Below are 15,481 nucleotides of genomic sequence, written 5' to 3'. Positions count from 1 at the left end.
CGTATGGAGATCGGCCCGGTCTAATTCCGGACCCGGAGAAAAGAACAGAACACTGTGAGTGGACTGATTCACACATAGACCCACCTATACTGATTACTCATATGGGAGCTATGGGGTCGGAGCTTTAGTTTTGCCGTCATCCGCAATCCTCGGTCTGTGAGGGTCCCACGGGGATGGACGTTAATATCGACACCCCTCAACCCCCGAACCCTGCGAATCAGGATTGTTTTTACTGGAGCGCATGCTGAACACGTTACAATGTTACGATGCTACGATGGACCTTCCGGCTTCGGACGGGAATGCCGGCCGCCTTTCTCTTGCCTGTTCACAGCGCTCGCTCTGCATTCCGCGCGCCTCGAGGCGTGGTTTCGTCACGGGCGACCCGGATTCGTAGCTGGCTGGATGCGCCATCCATCATGCTGTTTGTTATTTGCCCGCTTCGAAACGAGTTTCACCCGCCCGAGTCGTCCTTCTTTGTCGCCCGTATTATGTTTCGACCCCTCTTGTTCTGCTCTTTGTGGGAAAAGAAGGCAATCCAGGCCGCAAGAGAAATAAAGAAATGAAGCTTCGGGGGGGCGGCGGTGAGGCATATGCCCGCCGATCCCTGATGGTCTTCCCCGCCCTGGTTGGCTGACATTTCCCCTTTCGGCCACGCGTACTCGAATTTGTTAGTACTTCGTACCCTCATGTCTCCCTGCATCTTCAAACACACTTTCTCTTCATTGACATCTTGGAAGGCTACTACGCTAGGAGACATTTACGAGGCATCGGACTACCTACGTAAAGAGTCATACAGCCGGCTGATCAAGCGTGGGTATGATGACTGGTCAGAAACGCTACATTTTATCACAAGGCTACGGCTGAACTAGGACCCCCATTTTCTCACTCTGCAGTATCTTCCTGCTTATTCATGCCTTGGGAGGCAGTACGGTCGGCACAGGAGGACGGGTCGTCGTCCTAGGCAGCTCGGGCACGACGGGCGTGGGGATGCACGCGCACGCGCTGCTGACCCTCGCTACGGGCCCCTTGTCCTTATTCTCGACGCAGGCCTCGGCGGCGTACTCGGGCAGCAAACTCTCATCGGTCCTCTGGCGTGCCGTGAAGTTGCCGCAGAACTCGACCGACTCCTCGAGGCGCCCGGGGATCGTGCTTGCGCGCAGCGCCCGGAGGCAGTTGTCGGCGCTGCAGGCCGGGGCCGCCTTGGGGCACTCCTTGGATGTCATCTTGACGACGAAGCTGCCGCGCTCGATGGTGTGCACAAAGATGAAGCCCGACTTGAACTTTGCGTACGACGACCAGGACCCCGCGAACTGCACCTTGCCGCCGCCCTCCTCGTCGTCGTCCTCAGGGTACACGTCGAAGAAGCCGACCTCGCAGATGCCCGCGCCGGTGGGGTCACTCGTGACGCTCGACACGTCGAGCACGTTGATGCCGTTACCGTAGTTGGACTGGTACAGGTAGCCGCCGAAGATGTACTGGTTGTGGTCGATGGAGCGCCTCTTGCCGGCGTAGTGTCCCGTGTACAAGGGGTTCTCCAGGTCACGGATGTCAAAGATGTGCGTCGTCGGCAGGCCCTGCGTCATCGCGCCCACCTTGGCATCGCGCTCGTCGAACTCGTCGTCCAGGAAGAGGTACTCTTGCCACGTCTCGTTGTTGACGACGCCCTGGTGGATGTACTGGGCCCCGGGGAAGTCGCTGATGGAGATGATGTTGGTGACGTTGCCCTTCTTGTCCGTCACGTCGTAGATGGTCAGCGTGTCCTCGTTGTAGCCGTAGCAGATATCGCGCCCGTAGTATCGCGCGTCTGGCCCGCGGTAGACGAGGCACTCGGCGTCGTGCACGTAGCCGTCGCCGGCGGCGCAGCCGGGGCTGGTGACGTTGGTCGGGTCGCTGATGTCGAGGAAGATGAGCCCGCCGCGGCACGGCAGGTTGTCCCGAACACGGATCGTCTCATTGCCGCCGACCGAGCCGCAGGCGATGGCGTAGTTGAGCTCCTGGTTGACGACGATGTTGTGCGTCCGGCCGACGGGGAGCTCGTCCCAGTGGCCCGTGAGCTCCGCCTGCGTGAAGTTCTTGGGGTTCGCCGGGTCGAGGTCGAGCACCTTCTTCATGTCGAAGAACTGCACGCCGTGCTTGATGGCCTCGGATCCGATGACGACGATGTCGCCCACGATGCGGATCTCGCGCCAGTTCGACCCGATGGCGTCGTACTGCGGCAGCCGGCCGAGGTAGACGAGCTTGCCCTCCTTACTGATCTCGGCGAACGCCGTGCCGTCGTACTGCCCGATGGCCACGAACTCTCTGCCGTCGGCCGAGGTCCAACCCCAAGACGAGGACCCTCGTCCTCCCCAGCTGCCGAGGGCCTCGTGGGACAGAAAGTGGTAAAGGTCCATCTTTTTTCGAAAGCGTCAGTTGGGAAAAAAAAAGTCGATCAAAGTCTCTTTCTTCTGGGCATGACTCACATTTCCGCACCGGAAGGTGTTGTTGGCGTCCCCGGGAATGGCGGCCGCAAAGCCGTCGACGCAGGGGGTGTAGCCGAGCTCGGGGTAGCGGGCGCTGTCCATCAGGCCGGCCTCGGTCTCGGCTTCCCATTGGGCCTTGAGCAGACTGTCAACAACATACTGTTCCCGAATTTCCCGAGTAGGCGGGATCTCGCGTGCCACACACATACCATCTTGATGCCCATGATGCGGTGGTGAACCTCGCCCGACGCGTATTCGGCCTTGGTGCCGGCGCCAGCTGCGCTGCTCAAGCCTACCATGACCGAGCCCAGGAGGACTGTGGAGTTGATGCGGACCATGTTCGGCGATGGCGCTGTGTCGGAGACTCGGCAAAGAGAATCACGGCTGTTCACGGACTTTTTGTCACCTGAGGAGCAGAGAGTGCGACTATGAGTGAGACGGAGAGATCCCAGGCTGCGAGAAAGAGAGAACCGCGGCGAGATCTATAAGTACTCCGCCGAAACATCTTGTCCTTCGTCATACACCGTCTTCCCTCCTCCTCCCCCTCCCCAAGAACCACAGTCTAATAAGACGACCTCCATGTACCCCCTTGCATGGCAAACATTACTGTGGAGAATGCCACGAATTCGTGCTCTTGGGGGGAGGATGGCGAAATGCAGGCGGTTTTTTTTTTTTTTTTTTTTTTTTTTTTTTTTTTTTTGCGAATAAACAACGTACATATCACAGCGAGAGCCCGATTGGAAGGACTCACCAAGACGAGCGATGCTACCGTGAATGCTTGGCCACCGCGAAACAACTTTGATAAGACGGTGCTTGGTTCCATACACCGCGGGCCAAGCTGACCTTGGCAGCCTTGGCACGAGGGGGGCACCGCCCCAGCAACGCGGAAACCCCGACTCGCCTCGCCGAGAACTCTAGTTTCTTCCAGCCCATCTGCTTCTGGAAGGTCGACTCAGGCTTGGCCATCTTGTGTGATTACCATGTAAGCAGGTGTGCGGGATATTGGAAGCTCGGGATCCTGCTGATGATGTTCGAAGGCGAGGAGGGTGGGAGGGGAGAATCGGGTTCCTAAGCTGGGCGGCCATTCAGATGCAGCCAGAATATGATCTTGCGGCCAAGTGGAACAAAATGAGAATTCGCAAGCCGCAGATTTGCTCGGAAACCACCGGGGCTGAGGGTAGTCGTCGAATCCTCCGCCTCAATGTACTCAATGTAGGCTTAGTAGTAAAGCCTCGTGCGGGTCAGGAAAAGGAGATGTCTGTTGGGGTGCCACGCATCCGCGGACAACTAAGGGACCAGCCCGAGCCCACGTGAGGGACCCCGGCCTGCTCCCGTCTATTCAACTGCACTGCGACCGCGAGGGTTACTTCGCACTCTTTCTTTTCACAGTCTTCGAATTAACTACTATCACGAGAAAACAACGCCGTTAATTGTAGGCAGCAATTAACGCCTTTAATATCTTATCATCTTTTGACAACTACTGTTACACCTATCTGATCGTATCCCCTATAATACCGACAATCTGGTTATGGTTTTGGGTGTGACTTGGCTCTGGTGGTGTAAAATAAGCCAGCCAGGGGCAAGGGGAAAGGGGAAAGGGAAAACTGCGCGATAGAAGGGCGAAACAACCAGGGAACCTTACTGAGGAATTGATGGCTGTCGGTTATTCAGTGATTATTGTGATGGCGCGAGTAATGTGTGACATAGTCACTGACGCATCAACACGGCGTTCGGCATCGATATCCGGAAGAAGCAGCCGCTGTTGAACTCAATCTGGCGAGGAGAAGTCGTGGCACCTCGGAGCTTCGGGGAAGATACAGCGTCATCAGTGTTTAGCCTTGCAATCAATTGGACCAAATATGCTGCAACCCAGAAGCCCAAGATGAAACCACATCATGATAGCACCTATTATTGATAGGGAGGAGGATCCAAACCTCACCCAGTTGCCCGTCCATTGTCAGGACTCAGCACGTATGGTTGTACCCGAAGGGAAGGAGGCACTAGATGGAAGGACTCACTTAGGGAGAAGCTGACGATATTCATAATCGTCGCAATGACAATCAACTTCCCGCGCCAGCTATGTGGCCTTGTTGGTTTCGCTCTGCCAGACGCCCAAGAGCCGTTCACAAGTATAAGCCTCCTCAACTCGGGTTCCTGTCCGCTCTCCTATAGATAAGCTAATGAGGGGGGTGACTAAAGCTAGATTAACAGTGATCACTGAAAATTATAGGCCCTGTTTCTTTACAGCAAAAACGGTCCTGTAAGCAGCTAGTTACTGTCTAGCAGTGACAAAGCCTTCCTGCCAGCCGTTGCAGATCTAATAGGAGGAGCTAGGCTGCGGTAGGTGACATGAAGCGACGCAGTGCAAAGGTAAAGTGTAACAGCAGAGCAGTGAAACAAGGCAAGCAATAACAAGGAGCTGAACGATTGACACAGGACAAAAGCTAGGTATGGGTGTAGATAGTGTATTCAGGTTTCCTCTCCTAATAGGAGGCAATAGGCAATAGGATATATACCCCCTGGGCATGTGTCTAGACATGTGCTGGCGGGGTTATCCCTCGTCCTTCCTATTTATCTACAATCTACTGTACTTGTCCTATAATAGTAGACTTATTAACAAATTCTTTAATATTAAATACTAATACTATATTACTAACTTTTAAGCAGCTATTACACTAGTTCTTTAAATTAGTTATGATAGTATTTAGCTACTTTCTTATATTATACTATAATAATCTATTATATTTTCTTATAGTCCTTGTACTGTTGGCCTATTCAACACCTGCATGAGCTACATTTGCCGTCACAAGCTAATCATGACAGATAGTTCGCTTGGAGGAAGTACTGCCTAGAGCAACTTGATGCAGATCGTGATGCATAAAGCTCAATACAATCTTGGAATCGACCTATTGATGTCTGCGATTTAGCGCTCAAACCTAAGAGTGAGGCTCGCAAGCCTGTAGCCTGGCTGGCCGTGCGGCGTACTTACCGAACTATACTCCTGCTTCTCTAGAAGGGCCACTTTGGTTGCCTGCTCATCATATTCCTTTTGTCGCGGCAAGGAGTTTTCTTCTACTTGTGAGACATGATCTGGCGAAAAGATATAAACAACTTGTTTGTATTCGTCCGTTAGAGCTTGTTCGGCATGTGATAACCTCGCAGCACGCTTGCCAGCCATGCGTCGCCTCTCCAAGCATGTGTTCATGTTGATGAATATAGGCAGGATAGCAATGCCTGCTAGGTCTTTCTAGATCATAAAATCCCATGTAATTGATTCCTGTTCCCAATACAGTGCCCGCTCGCTACTGTCGCTTTTGAAACATGTTGCAACATCATTGTCAATTAACTGAGCATCTCGGTCTTTATGCACTTGTTCGAGGTCCAGATAATTGTCGCTTACAACAACATGGGGTTTATCTCAGCAACTTGAACGCCGCCCATCCCTTTCCAAAACCGATTCATTCACCCTTTGGCGATCTTGTGTGCCCTTTCGTTTCTGGCAGCATCTGGGGACAGCCAATACTTTCTTCCCACTATATTCTGATGCATCCACTGAGAATAGTAAATATTTGTTCGCATACTCGCCATGATCATCATCCATCTCAATGATGTTGATTTGTAATACTTCAGGATTGACATCATCCAGGGGAACTAAATGATCGAATGTTACACCATAGTAATCAATGTCCCTATTAAGAGATACGTTTGTTAGTTTTAATTAATCTAATCAGGATGAGATCGGTCTTACTCTAATGTCTTGTTACCCTCTCTAACCCATCCCATGTATTCGTCCCGCACAACCATATCACCGCGGACATCAGGACGGACGTCTACCCCATAAATATGCCGAAACGTGAGTGCTGCAAGCGCTGGACCAGCTGTCTGAGGAAACTTCTGGGCTACTAGACTGGTTTCCCACACTATATATGGGAAAAGCTTTTGAATTGATTCTCGTGGACCTTCGATCTGGACTCTGAGGGGCTGCTCAATACGCGGTGGATGCAGATGGCCAGCAGGAGATTTGATGCAGGGCGGGATAAAAAGCTCAAGAGCCATGATAGCACGTTTGAATGATTGGCCGCATGAAATTCAGTGATATGGTCGAATGAGGAAGTGCTCTGTTTTGAAGGCTAGGTGGACAGTCTTATACTTTAGACCTTAGGCATGTGGCTGATTTTATTAGGCCTACCCCAGCGGGGCCCACATACCATAGAGATTTGCCCTGCCTAAATGATATACTTGATCCACAAAAATGTGTGACAAGCCACCAATCTTCTGCATGCATGCATGCCAGCAAGCAGTTATTAATCATGATTACGGAGTAGATAGCGGCTTCTTGTTCGCGCTTACGCACACCGTGTTTGCTTTGGCTCTGCGCGCTGGTCGGTCGTTATTGGCATTTGATTAGGTTTCCTATTCGCCAGTTTTCTTGGCTCATGATCCTGGTTGTCCTATATATATGTCCACATGCAACGGTTTTATGATTACCTTAGCCGCAGACTCTCTGCAGGGAGCAATTGGGGCCAAGTGCATTTGAGCATTAGCTAGCTGGATGCTGCCTGCCCTCCGCCTGACAGTCTGTTTTCGGGAAGGATTGCATGCTTTTGCGATCGCCTACAAATGGTATCAACAAGAGTGAAGCAGGAACAACTAATGGGATGAAATATTGCATGCTCTACATGTATCATGTGTATGCGGCAAACATGTCCGTAAGCTGGCAGCTTGTGCCTTTGCCTTAGCCTCCCTGTGTGGCACCGGCCTTTCTGCTATGTCTCAATCCTGAATTCCGTTCGCCGTTCTCTTTTCCTACAACTCTAATACACAACCTCCAGATTTGAAGAGTTGACATTACAGCGATGACGGAGGAGTGTTGCATGCAGTGGCTCCGCAGTTGGAGGAACTAGTAATTCCATCGACGTAGTTTTTGACGCAAGTTCTCGGGTTCGCACACGTAGCGGTTGTTGGAGTGCCACGGACATGGCCGCAGCTGTAGTAATTGGTGGTGACGGTACACATTGTCTATGCCCTTTGTTAGGACAGATAGGCGTATTCAGGGTCGCACTTAGTAGTGTAGACAGAAATCTTAAGAGACGCTCACAGTCTTCGTATGTTATGGCAGATGTTGTTCACAAAATAGTATATGTTCGTATGAAGGATAGATACTGGTCAAGGAAGACGTTGCATTCTGTTCGACAAGGAACTGACTTGCCTTTATACCAGACGCAAGAGCTTTTTAGACTAAACAGCAGTAAATACTCTGATATAATTCACGCGGATAAGTCTTTTATACCGTACTGTGAAATGGAACAACGGGACACACCTGGTCTAGGCCATTCTTACTTGGAAGAGTGGTTACATTGCACGTTCAAGCGGGCTACAGACCAACAACCCTTTGATCTCAGCGCGTCAGGCTCAACTGGGGTCGGTAGCTGAGCGGGCGTTTCCGGATATGTGCCTGTGGAAACATACCATAGCAGCTGTAAAGCATCGTTCACATCGGTTGCGGGCGTACCAGGCCCGTCATTGCAAGTTGCGCCAAGACCCGCTTAAAGTGTTGTATTTAACCGGAAAGGTCCCATCCTTACACGCACATTCCCTGTTCTGAACACGTTGCACCGTAAGTTGGCAAACCGGAGTGTCAGACTGACAACCCAATAGCACCTCATTAGCTACCGGATCAATTGTAGATGTAGGCCTCGTTTTCCGCAGCCCCCAAAAAGTGCCATGGCGAGTTGAGCGTGGCGGCCGGTGGGGTCCCGGCCCTCCGGCATGGCCCCGCCTTTACATGGTCACACCACATGTGACAGCAAGCGCTGTGGCGTTAGCGACGCCCTCGAAGAACCAATTCGTAATCGCATTGGATATCAATTAAGCGCTCTCAGCATTTTTCCTCGTCCAGATAACTAGCGAGTCGAGGCAGGCGGAAATGCGTCTTCAACTTTGCCTCGCTTGCGGGTGTACCAGGCCCAGAGGGCCAACCAGAGTGTCGGTCTGGGGCGCAAGGGGGGGGGGGGGGGGGCAACTGTTCATTGCCTGTGCCGCTTGTGGCCCTTCCAACAGCCAAGCTTGATCCAACAGGTGCTTTTCTAATAGCGCCACGCCAAGCAGATCAGTGGCCACAACAAACGACTCTTCGACTCCGTCTTCTGTCCCATTGGAAGAAAGATACACTTATTTGTCGCTGAACTCTGGTTGGTCAACGAACGACAGGGCGCCTTTTCTGACAAGGAGCCTCTCATAGTGAAGCATAGCCGATTCTTACCTTTCATCACACGGAGAGTGCTTGAGCAGCCTTGCGGATCATCCGATTGGATACCAATGGCTAAAGTGGGTTACGCCAGTCCTTTATGTTCGTCGAATTGCATTTGGTCCTTTGATAGATCTGCTAGCCAAAGGGCTGCGATGGGCTGCCTGAATAGGCTGCGATGGGCTGCCGCGATGGGCTACCTCCTGTGGGCCTAGTAGAATTCAGTTACACTAACAGTAATTTTTTTTACTAATTAGGTAGGCAAAAGTAATATCGCCGTAAAAGTGACGCCCCTGTATTAATTTACAACGCCCCTTTATTGATTCTCTAAATTGATAGTTATAAGCTAAATAAAGAAAGTAATAAATCAAATAACTATACTATATAAGGTTAAGACTTTATTATTAAGGGAAAGTATGAGTAAGTATTTTATCTACTTCTCATAACACTAAGTAGTTATATATAAATAGAAAGATAAGTGTAATAAAGCCTTTATAAACAAGAAACTAGTGTATTAATTATCCTAAATAGATATACTTAGTGTAATGGGGTTGGGTGACATGGTCCCAAGAATCACGTGGTTATCAATCCAAGGGATGGATCCATAGGAAGGCCACCCATCTATTGAAAAAGAGATTCACAGACCCAATAAGGGGTCAAGAAGGGCATCATCATTCATACACACTCGTTATCGTTAGCCTTAATACTCCATACAGAAATACACTGCCAGTTATTACTGCACTTTTATTCACTTGGTGAAATTCACTCTTTTTGCGATTGCTTTATTAATTCGTACTTTTATTTCAAGGTCTCTGCAGATTAGGTCTAAGAATTGCAAGGCCTATCTATTAATATATATATTATTATCATCAGACGTTGTTGTAGTGTGGGTGGTTTTCCCATGTTTTGCCATTCTTCTTTTCCTTTATTAGGTGGCAGATGCCCCGCCCTTTCCCATTAGTATTATGTTTTTCCTTTTAAAGTAGGGACTGTAACAAAAAACAGCACTTGTTGGTTGTTTCTGATCTAAAAAGAAAGAGTGTAAGGGCAGCTATTTAAGTTAGGCTATGAGCGACCACCGAGAAATTATCAGTCCCTTTTTGTACGGACACAGTCCCCACAAACCGCTCGACCGTTTTCCCACCGCATCTGGTTACACCAATAATCAAGGCTCTATAACTTCTAAGTTATATGAATTTTATAACTATTATCCCTTGTCGGGAAGTCTAAGTGAATCCCTGGCCTCATATAGGTCTCATTCATTATATAAGTGGAGTGGCTTAATTAACTTTAATCCTGTGACTCATCTGAGACATTCTGGAACAGCGGATCGTTATACTATAACTGCTACAGCCCCTTAAGTCTACTCAGAGCTACAGATAAATACTCCAGAGTTCTCAGCTTCTTGTTGTTAACCAGCTCTATATTCTTATACCTTATTCAACTTCAACAGAATTTCTTTCTTCCCAACCAGTAGTTTCAAGACATTAAAATGCGCTGCGTAACTACTACACTCCTCACTATTGGTCTCCTTGTGGGCAATGCTATAACAGGTTTGTGCACTATGCCTTTTCTTTTCTCCTTCTTTATAAAAGCAAAACGTCGTCCCCGCTTAACATATTACAAGTCAAGTAGTTTTGAATACTAACTTCTTTGTGTCTAGCACCACTCCCTGACGGCCAACCTGTGATAGATCCACTCCCTAACGGCCCTAATGGCCGTCCTGCGCCTGACGATCCTCACCATAGGAGAGATCAACCTGTCATCAATCCACTCCCTGACGGCCCTAATGGCCGTCCTGCGCCTGACCATCCTCGCAACAAGAGAGATCAACCTACCATCAATCCACTCCCTGACGGCCCTAATGGCCGTCCTGCGCCTGACCATCCTCGCAACAAGAGAGATCAACCTACCATCAATCCACTCCCTAATGGCCCTAATGGCCGTCCTGCGCCTGACCATCCTCGCAACAAGAGAGATCAACCTACCATCAATCCACTCCCTGACGGCCCTAATGGCCGTCCTGCTCCTGACGGCCCTACTGGCAGACCTTCGCCTAACGACAAGAGAGATCAACCTACCACTAATCCACTCCCTGACGGCCCTAATGGCCGTCCTGCTCCTGACGGCCCTACTGGCAGACCTTCGCCTAACGACAAGAGAGATCAACCTACCATCAATCCACTCCCTGACGGCCCTAATGGCCGTCCTGCTCCTGACGGCCCTACTGGCAGACCTTCGCCTAACGACAAGAGAGATCAACCTACCATCAATCCACTCCCTGACGGCCCTAATGGCAGACCTGCGCCTAACGGCAAGAGATTTGCCCAACGATAAGAGATTTGCACTCAGTGACTAGGACAGCGGGGATATCGATGATATTGATGGTATTGACGATGACCCTGATCAAGACTAGAGGTGAGGCGGACGCGGCGGCTGGATTGAAAGGGCCTGGCTTGTACCAACGGAACTGAAGCCGGAATCTGCCAGATGGATAGACAGTGTGATATAGACAGTGTGATGTTGATAGCAAAGTCGCTGCTTTCAAGGGCTAGTGCGATTAGTAAAATAGAGACACTCATGTTTCCACTTGGCAGTTTACTACGGGCCAAGTCTAGCAGGACTAGCTTAAGGCCTTGTCTAGAGTCTGTGAAAAGAAGAAAAACGTCACATTTTATGCCGCTATGCATACACTGTAGTGATTCGGGACTTGTTTAGGATAATGTTATAGTCAGTGATCCGACAGTAGAGTTTCTGCCAATAGTATAGTTGAGGTCAATACTCGGTAACACTAATGTAGACTTGCTGGTCTGTTAATCACTTGGTGATCAGTTAGGTAGTTAATAGTTATACGAGTAGCTTGTACAGCTTCTTGTTAATGAATTACTAAGTTAGATGCTAAAAGGTATTCAGAGAATGTATCACAAGTTGATTTCTGAAGAGATGTGGAAGTCTGTCCTTAAGTGCATCTAAGTCCATTGTATATACAACTCCTGGTGCTGGTGGTTAGGTTTAGATATCTTAGTAACTTATCTAATATATCTGTAGATAGTTAGGTCATCCGTCTAACCCTTGTCTTTCACTGGTACATATGTTATTCCGCCCGCGCCTGGCGGGCCTGGTGGTGTATTGTCTGCCTGTTGACTTGTTGGGTCGTAACGGATAAAAGTAAACAAGTAAGTGAAGATGATTATGTATGGGATTGCACTTGCTTACTTTGTTGAAAACCAAGATCCAGTTGAGGCAAGTCACATAATAAGCTATTAAGCCACATAACTAGGTCTGAGTAGCTACTCTAAAGTAATCCGCCTGTTATTTGCCAGTAGTACAAGCAACGGTATTTGTTTACAGACAATATTGCAATCCCAAGCTCACGAGCTGTCGTATAACGAGACCTACCTTGTAGGAACAGAGACTTATATAAGTCTTGCATCGCCTCTAGATGCAGTCGCCTTAGCCCCTTTCTAGTATGTCACGTGGATTGCTGTATTCAGTAGAAACTGGTACTGTAGTTCACTGGAATAGCATTTTACTCTCACGTTTTAAGCTCTTTAGCCGCTACTGCTGCTGCTAGAAAACTGTTCGTGGATTGATTCAGTTAAATAACTCAAATACCCTGCGTATGCACCACCCCCACATTTGCACCACTCCAAAACAGTGGATTCCCACCAAAATACACTATGTTTTCTAGCCTTAGGAATCTACTATAGTTAAGCTATAAAATTTAAGAAAAAAATCTTATAAAATACTTTAGTTCTATTAGTATTTTCCTATATATATATACTATTTTTAGACCTTTATATAACTAAGTACTAGTAGTAAATACTTAAGGATTCTTTTTTACTAAGAAAATCTTAGTATTTTCTAAAACTCTAGAAATCTTAATAAATACTTATATAGTAAAGCTAAAAATCTATAAAAAATAGCATTAGCTTTATTATAGCTTATATATATATAAGAGTACTATATATAGTATATATAGCTACTATATATAGATTTACTTACTTTTTATATAGAGTATAAAACTAAAAAAATATATTTTTTAAAATATCTAGCTATATATAAGAGATAAATTTTTTTTTACTTATACTGTATACTATAGTACTAATATACTACTTAGTATATAGAAGGTTTACTATACTATATAATAATAGAACTATAATACTAAGTTAAAGTAGTAATAGTTATACTTTACTTTTAAAAAATCTTTTAATAATAATATTATAAGTTATATAACTTAAGATATATACTATACTATACTACTTTTTAAGTAGATTCTTATAATATACTTTACTAACTTATATTTATAGTATATAATATAAAAAGTAGTAAATACTTAAAAGTATAGTAGTTTTATTATAGTACTATAGCTATTATTATATATATAGACTATTATTTAGTCTTTATAAGCTTAGTAATATACTTTTATAGTAATATAATTACTTTAGTATTTTACTATATTTTTATCTAGTTTTTTAGCTACTTATACTAATTTATATTTTATTTTTTAATAAATACCTTTATTTTAAGAATTAACTTTATTTATTACTTATATAAAAAGCTTAGTAAGCTAAAAAATGTTCTAAAAAAATCTTTTTACTTTATATTATGCTATATATAAGTTGTTTACCTATAGGCCTAGTAATATAGGTAGTAAAAGTAGGAAGAAAGTGGTAGTGCTAGTGGTGCAGATGTGGGGGTGGTGCATACGCAGGGTATTTGAGTTACTGCACATTGAGTGTGTTTGCGTTATAGTACTTACTATACTGTAGATGATTATAACTTGACTCTACTATATAACTATTTGAATTAATTTACGCTGAACGGTGACTCTGTGTTATAGGCACGTAGTTGAGTGGCTCTGTCGGCTAATAGAATTATCAGGGCAATAGTTAAAGTCAGATGCAGCCTAGTTGTAAGAGTTCAGTAGTAGGATCTACTTACTTACTATACCCCTCACTGACATCACCCTGGCCTCACCCTGGCCTCACCCAGGTTCTTGTCTAAGGTGAGCTAAAGCAGCGAGAATCACCCAGCTCACCCTATCGGCTAGAGGATAATGACCCGAAGAAGCTCCGAACACAGATGTTACAACTCAACGATCAGGGCCATGATCTTACAAAAGCCATACTGATTGGAAGACACATCATCTCCTGGAAAGGCTGTTGTGGGACCAGATGCTAACGCGGTTTTCTATCGAAAAATAGGAAAAAAATACATAAAACACCGCACGTGCTCACCAAGCGACGATGCAACACACAAAACTCAGCCATCGTGTCTGCTCCCCGTAGCTCGGCGTGCTGCTGGATTCGCCGCTCGACTTTCTTACTGTTCTCGAAACATGATATGAGAAGAGAAATCATCCTGAACTGCGGCGATGTCAACGCTGTGTCTCCTACCGATGCCCCTCGATCCGGTAGGGCTCACCAATCATAAAACAACGGAAGCAATGTATAAACCAATAGCAGTCCGAGCAATTCGAAGTTGGGATGAAGCGCAGGGCGTTCTCCTCGCCAAACCATAGCTGAGCCTCACGGCCATACTACGTACTGATCGACAGAAGCGGACCACGGTTACTTTTTGCCGTTTCCCCTTGCAGAACGCGGCGACAGCCCGCTTTCCCTTACATTACCGTAGTCTGGGTCTGCCGGCTGAAAGGCTCTCCCGCTTCATGAGTAAAGCTTAAGCGTTGAGGCTTACCACGAGCACGCAAGCGAGTTCATGATTAGTTGAGTCGGAAGATTCGCAGCCGAACCTGACCCCGCCCTCGTAACTCTCGGCATCCCAACATTGGGGATGGCCGTTGGAGGTGTCGTGGCCATCCTCCTCACGCGGATTGAACTCCGCGCTCTGATCTTGAGCTCCGAGGAGCCCGAGATGGCCTTTCCCGGAATCGAAAATCCGCTTCTGGTCGGTTATGGATTTGATATTGCCCCTTTCTCTGAAGTGGTCTTCTAACGTCATGTGCTCTTTTCCGAGTCCTCGTCGAAGCCGTGGCTGGAAACCCGAATAGGGAACGCCCACAAAAGTCGCCAAAGTTTACTAGACTGAGCTTAAATAACTACGAGTCGCCGGAATCTCCTGCAGATACCTCATTAGGACATCGTCAATCTCGCAAAAACAGCCTCGCCAACTTAAGCGATTCAAGGCGCGATAGTTCACGCGAGAAGGCTCTTATCGAGGGCACCCAGCCGCCGTTATGGGGTCTCAGAGACACTGAAAGATCATCGACAACGGGCTTGGACAAGCGAAGATGATCCGCATGACGTTTTCAAGACATAGGGTGGCAGGTTTGCTGAGCTCGAGCTGCCCAAAATGCCATCTTTTCCGCAAGCCGCCTGCAGCCGTCAGAGGGACTTCGGCCGATGTGTCGCGACCCTTCTTTTGCGGAGAAAGGAGAAAAAGGAACGAGATGCGATAGGTCAGAACTATCCCCGAAGCTCGCGTGTTGGTCATCTGTTGTTTCGGCCCTTGTATTATGGGATGACCAGCTTGCGCCCCCCCAGGGACCATCGACACCGCGCGAGACAGTTCGACGACTTTACTGACCCGGTAGAGTGGGCGTGATGGCCAGGCACCCGCGGGCTCGGTGAGTAATGTCTCCTCCGGACGACGCTCAATCAAGTAATTTATGGACATGTCCACAGCTTGTTACCAGCGAGAACCTTGGCCGTGGAGCAGACGTATGTAAACAAACAAACATGCGGTTCCCCCTCTTTCAGGTCTATGCGCGGTGGAGGCTACTCCGCGTTCGAATGCAGCTCCCTCGCCT

General features: G+C 47.7%; 3 protein-coding genes across 3 annotated transcripts; 1 reads left to right on the top strand and 2 right to left on the bottom strand.

Moving 5' to 3' along the window:
- Window positions 1-908: 908 nt before the first annotated feature.
- LY79DRAFT_581432 (uncharacterized protein) lies at window positions 909-3,428 on the bottom strand (the record flags this gene model as incomplete). Its single annotated transcript, XM_060560191.1, has 4 exons — window positions 909-2,393; window positions 2,463-2,597; window positions 2,672-2,888; window positions 3,232-3,428. The coding sequence occupies 4 exons, from the start codon at window positions 3,426-3,428 to the stop codon at window positions 909-911; spliced, it is 2,034 nt and encodes a 677-aa protein (XP_060412042.1).
- A 2,345-nt stretch (window positions 3,429-5,773) lies between these two features.
- LY79DRAFT_281572 (uncharacterized protein) lies at window positions 5,774-6,647 on the bottom strand. The gene is made up of 2 exons (XM_060552119.1): window positions 6,211-6,647; window positions 5,774-6,151 (listed from the first exon to the last, which is right to left on the bottom strand). Exons 1-2 carry the CDS (start codon window positions 6,516-6,518, stop codon window positions 5,881-5,883), a joined length of 579 nt encoding a protein of 192 aa, XP_060412041.1. The 5' UTR covers window positions 6,519-6,647; the 3' UTR covers window positions 5,774-5,880.
- Window positions 6,648-10,104: 3,457 nt separating this feature from the next.
- Window positions 10,105-11,469, top strand: LY79DRAFT_705101 (uncharacterized protein). Its single transcript, XM_060564999.1, has 2 exons — window positions 10,105-10,262; window positions 10,373-11,469. Exons 1-2 carry the CDS (start codon window positions 10,202-10,204, stop codon window positions 11,044-11,046), a joined length of 735 nt encoding a protein of 244 aa, XP_060412040.1. The 5' UTR covers window positions 10,105-10,201; the 3' UTR covers window positions 11,047-11,469.
- Window positions 11,470-15,481: the final 4,012 nt, after the last annotated feature.

The sequence above is a fragment of the Colletotrichum navitas genome, assembly GCF_030913465.1.
Source record: "Colletotrichum navitas strain CBS 125086 chromosome Unknown LY79scaffold_49, whole genome shotgun sequence".
NCBI classification, from domain to species: Eukaryota; Fungi; Ascomycota; class Sordariomycetes; order Glomerellales; family Glomerellaceae; genus Colletotrichum; species Colletotrichum navitas.
Note: the sequence above shows the minus strand (reverse complement) of the source record. Positions and strands in the feature narration are given on the sequence as shown.